Raw genomic sequence first — 4,714 nt, 5'->3', positions numbered from 1 at the left:
TTTTTGTAAAAAACCAAATCCCTACCTTATAAAAAGCATAAAATTACTCTTATGAATAGTGTGATGCCAATTATACCCTTCCAAATGTGTAGGGGTGCTAATGAGACGAGACAACTCGTGAGCTACTCGAGTTCGACTCGGTCAAAACTCGATCAAAACTCGACTCGTGTGAGCTTGACTCGAACTCGAGATTGACTCGTAATGTTAACGAGTCGAGTCGAGTTGCTCATTATTCGACTCGAAAGCTCGTAAGAAGCTCGAAATCCTTCATATAATATAATATTTACAAAAAATGAAAATATTTTGATAAAAAAACTTTTATTTTAGATTATTAATTAATAAATAAACATAATTTACGTACTCTAATCATCATATATATACTTCTCAAATGACAAAATTAAAGAGAATGAAGAGATGTTATAGTATTTACGGAGTTTTACTAAAGATGGATCAAATTTCGAGCTACTCGAGATCGACTCGACTCGGTCAAACTTAGTCAAAGCTCAACTCGGTCAAAGCTCGGTCAAAACTCGACTCGATAAAGCTCGACTCGATATGTTAACGAGTCGAGTCGAGCTACCCCAAACTCGAACTCGACTCGCATCATAAGCACCCCTACAAATGTGTATTTACATATATATTCTCATTAAGATGTACAAGTTGTTATTAATGAAAAGTGTTTGGACAATTATACCCTAAAAAATGTTTATTTACGTATTTTCTATCATTAATGTTGCTTTGGACATTTATACGTCTAAGTTTATATATTAACAACTAAATTTGTGATTTAAGGCCAAATCGAAACAACTTTCGAATATGACTAGGTATGACGCGTCATGCGCGTTAACTGCCGTACTAAAAGGAAAAACTTGACCTAATCAAAGCTATTACATCCCAAGCCAAAAAAATGTTGTGTTTAGACAGAATTTCGAGCCTAATCAGATCCGACTCGATTACAATTTTCTTTTGCGTTTTGGTTTAAAATTTTAGTTTAGCCTGATTTTTACCTTAAAACCCCGGTATATTAAACTCAAAATTTTTTTTAGTGTCCCAAACGGTTCACCCTTTGGGCTAATCTGGATACGGGGATCAGTTCTGGATGGTTAGGTTCCAATTCCCTCCCGATTATTGTTGCGGTGGATCGAACACGAGTCCTCTCTACCAAGTGTAATCCCAATTACCACTACAACAACAACCAATTGGTAATATTAAACCCAAAATATCGAGTTTGACATGCTTTTTCGACCCAAAACCTTGGCTCAAAATGGGTCAATATTTTGGACAAAGCCCGGCCCGTGATCACCTCAAAACCCCTCCTATATTCAAGTCCTTCATCCCTCAAACACCCCCAAGTCTATCCAAAGGCGAGAGAGAGATGGAGAAATACTTCGGAAATGCATACAGAGGAGACCCAGGGATTCCACACACAGATCCAGACCGTTTCTTGAACATCTGGATTGGTTCCGCTGCTTTCTCTGCTCTTGCCTGGTTCAATCCCTACATGTGGCAACTCACCAATCAATGGAAGTTCTGTTTCTAATCCCTTTCTTTCTTTCTTTTATTGCTCTTAATTTTACTTTGATTTCGCCCTTTTTTCTGCTTGAATTATATGTTTAAACTCCCCAATTCCCCTTTTTATTTTTTTTATTTTTATTGGGGTTTGTTCTTTTTTCTTTGTATTTGGATTTTGGAGTAATAATGAATGAAATTGTGGGTTGTGTGATTTGCATGATTAATTTAATTTCTTTTTAATGTATTGTGAAGGATTTAAAAATCATTCCACACTGTTATTTTAATGCTTGTTTGGATAATGTTATAATTCATCTTGTTTGTAGCATCTATCTTACAATTGGGGAAAGAATTATGTATGTTTCACTTGAGAATGACCATAACGAGAATGATTTTAGATATAATATGAAATTGAAACTATGAAATTTTAATGGAATTTGTTAATACTTCAAAGTTCAGTGTTCTCTCCTTAGTTGGTTAAATAATGCCTTTTAAGATTCTTAGTGTAATGCTTTAACCAATGAATCTTCCTCCACTTTTGACTATTGATGCTAATATCTTCACCGTTTTTTTACCCAAAACCATTTTCAATTTAGTTTCTGCTCAGATTATCCTTTAGGTTTTGTTTGTTTTGATAGATAAAAAATTCAGGAACGTTATTTTATTAAGAAAACAATCTTAAATGGAAAATATGATTATAGAAAAATAATGGAGAAAAATAAAAATGGAGGTGAAAGGGAGGGGAAGGATAATGGAGAGAAAATAGAGAAGTGAGGAGTAAAGAGAAACATGCGGCATACCTTATTTTAATTCTTTCAATTTCCTTCTGTTCTTTAATCTACAAATTTCCTCGATTTAAACCTGCATTTCTGTTAATTGTGCCTTGAGTTATATGACTAGTATTTCAACTACCCAAAAGATAACAGAGAAATAAAATGAAGCTTTGTTGGTGGCTTGGTGGTGAATAGGCAAGAGTGTAGTTTTCATTTGTGGTATGCACAAATAAATTATAGGCTTAAATTCCCTATTTAGGGATCTGAAAATTATTTATTCCCAATTCAATGTGTTTTTGGATGGTCATTTTGTCTCCATTTCTTTAAACCTTGAAAGACTTAAAGTACTTTGTCCAACTGCAATGTAGGAGAAACCCCCTGTTCAAATCCAGTTAAACATTGGGCCTGGATTTGACCATCTTGGATGTTAGGGATATGATTGCTTATGTTTAGAAAAAAATCATCAACTATGCCCCACATTAGCATTCTTACTGATGGTGATTGTTTTGACGTACTTTCAATATAGCTATTTTGTCTATGACAATGTAGAGAAAAATTGCTGTTGGTGAAGTGGTTATTAATGCAAAAAAAGACACCAGTTTCATAGTTCTGATTGGGAACGCTGCAGTTTCCTAATTGTTTTTTTGTTGTTATTGTGGAGTTCGTTAGTACAAAGGGAAATATTAGTTAACTTAAAAGTGGAGAAGAATTAGGTGGATATTCTCTTTTTCTTGGTGGTTGGAAGCTATAGGATTCTTTATCTGCTTGTGATAAAAGGCTGGTTTAGCTTGATTTTGCGCAAATATTTATTGAAAGATTATGCCTGAGCATGTCTGAACTTGTGTTTATCCCACATACCTATTTAGTGATCCTCATTTATAATTGTTTGGGGGAATTAACTGCTTTGCATTCTGTCCTGAGGTAGCTGATCTCCTGAAGCTGCTGAAACTCCCAAGTCTTTTAAGTTCTTTTGAAGAAAACTCCTGTTCTTGTCTATAGTCCCTACTGTAGGACTAGGTTGTAAATCTGAAACTGTTTTGAATTTCTATGGTGTGTATTTGTATAATAAAGGCTTATAATTTTATTTTTGGGTCACTGAAATGCTGCTTTTGGCTGCCTGAAAAGCTAATTGCTGTTGCATATTTTTATCTTTTATGCAGCCTGACTTTTTACTAAATGGTAACTTTTTTTCCTTCTTAAGTTCTTATTAGTATAGATGTTCCATTCATTTTTCTTTTGTATTAGTGTATAAATATTTGGTATTACATAATTTTCAAGTTTATTTGGTCAATGTTCTCATGCTGTAACTTGCAATTTGTAGTTGGCATGATAAAGCTATGCTGTATGAGCAGCATCACTGGAAGAAGGCCATGGCTAAGAAGCAACCTTATAAATTCAAGGTACATTACTTGTTGCTTGAGTTTATATGCTAGGCTAGAGATGGTGGTATACGATTATGGATAGTCTTTGTTCATATTCTTATTTTTCTTGTGTTGCAGTGGAATGAATACATGGACAAAGATGCTCGAGACTCTTACTACTTCAACTGGCCTGTATATTTTCCCTAGACTATTTGTGTGATCCTACTGCTTCGTCATGTTATTTGGTCATTTGGACTTATTGTGTGATCCCACTGCTTTGTCATGCTATTCGCTTAATTTTCTGGAGCATCTCTTTGATTTCTTTATGCCTTTTTGGGCTTGAGGGGGGAAAGTGTCTGCAGTACAAAACTATTATTTCTGTTTTATCTATATAATCTGGATAAATTTTTGCCTACTAAATTATCTGAAGTTAGACCAGGGATTTTTCTGTATTGCCTATCTAGATACTGATATTTTGTCAGCCTGTGAATTCGATTAAAGTACTAAGTACCCGTCAAAAAAAAAAAAAAAAAAAAAGAAACTTTGCAATAAGGAGAAGTTAGCAGGCTGGATAATGAATTATATGTATGAACATTCATCAAGGCGAAGTAAGCAGCCAATGAAAACTTGGCAGGGAAGAAGTAGACCTGGTCAAGTTGAGCCTAGCCTCTGATACGGCCTGATTTTGGCGGGCTTAAAAAAATTCGGGCGAGCTTAAAAAAATTTGGGCGGGCTTGGGAAATCAAAATGTATGCGCTTTTAGTTGTTTTTTTGGCCTGGCTCGAATTGGCTTGAAAAGCCCGCATGACCCGCATAGTTTGGGTGGGTTTGGTAATAGTTTATCCCTAGACCCAAGACTAGAAAAATCTACCTAAACCACTCATCCACTCTCCTGCATCTTGCACCAAAGTGACCCAACAAACTACTACATACCCAACTCCCCAAACCACATAAAATACTCCCATTTTCTTTCTTTTTCTTCCCTTCCAAGCAAAATTCATATTAGGAAATAAACTCTTCGATTTCAATCAGCTTTTCTTTCTATCTTTTTTTTTTTTTTTTTAATTATTA

At 34.9% G+C, this 4,714-nt stretch overlaps 1 protein-coding gene across 1 annotated transcript; it reads left to right on the top strand.

The window, feature by feature from the left end:
- The first annotated feature begins 1,338 nt into the window (after window positions 1–1,338).
- Window positions 1,339–4,063, top strand: LOC145570557 (uncharacterized). The gene is made up of 3 exons (XM_081629682.1): window positions 1,339–1,527; window positions 3,604–3,682; window positions 3,782–4,063. The coding sequence occupies exons 1-3, from the start codon at window positions 1,376–1,378 to the stop codon at window positions 3,848–3,850; spliced, it is 300 nt and encodes a 99-aa protein (XP_081485808.1). The 5' UTR covers window positions 1,339–1,375; the 3' UTR covers window positions 3,851–4,063.
- The last annotated feature ends 651 nt before the right edge of the window (window positions 4,064–4,714 follow it).

This window comes from Chenopodium album, chromosome 12 (assembly GCF_948465745.1).
Source record: "Chenopodium album chromosome 12, dcCheAlbu1.1, whole genome shotgun sequence".
NCBI classification, from domain to species: Eukaryota; Viridiplantae; Streptophyta; class Magnoliopsida; order Caryophyllales; family Amaranthaceae; genus Chenopodium; species Chenopodium album.
The sequence above is the reverse complement of the archived record's forward strand: the minus strand, read 5'-3'. Positions and strand labels throughout refer to the sequence as shown.

What these genes read in the sequence shown, in the direction of transcription:
- LOC145570557 (XM_081629682.1), top strand. Translation starts at nt 1,376, where the DNA reads ATGGAGAAATACTTCGGAAATGCATACAGAGGAGACCCAGGGATTCCA. An exon ending in CAACTCACCAATCAATGGAA is followed by an intron (nt 1,528 to 3,603) that starts GTTCTGTTTCTA and finishes TGCAATTTGTAG; the next exon opens with TTGGCATGATAAAGCTATGC. An exon ending in AGCAACCTTATAAATTCAAG is followed by an intron (nt 3,683 to 3,781) that starts GTACATTACTTG and finishes CTTGTGTTGCAG; the next exon opens with TGGAATGAATACATGGACAA.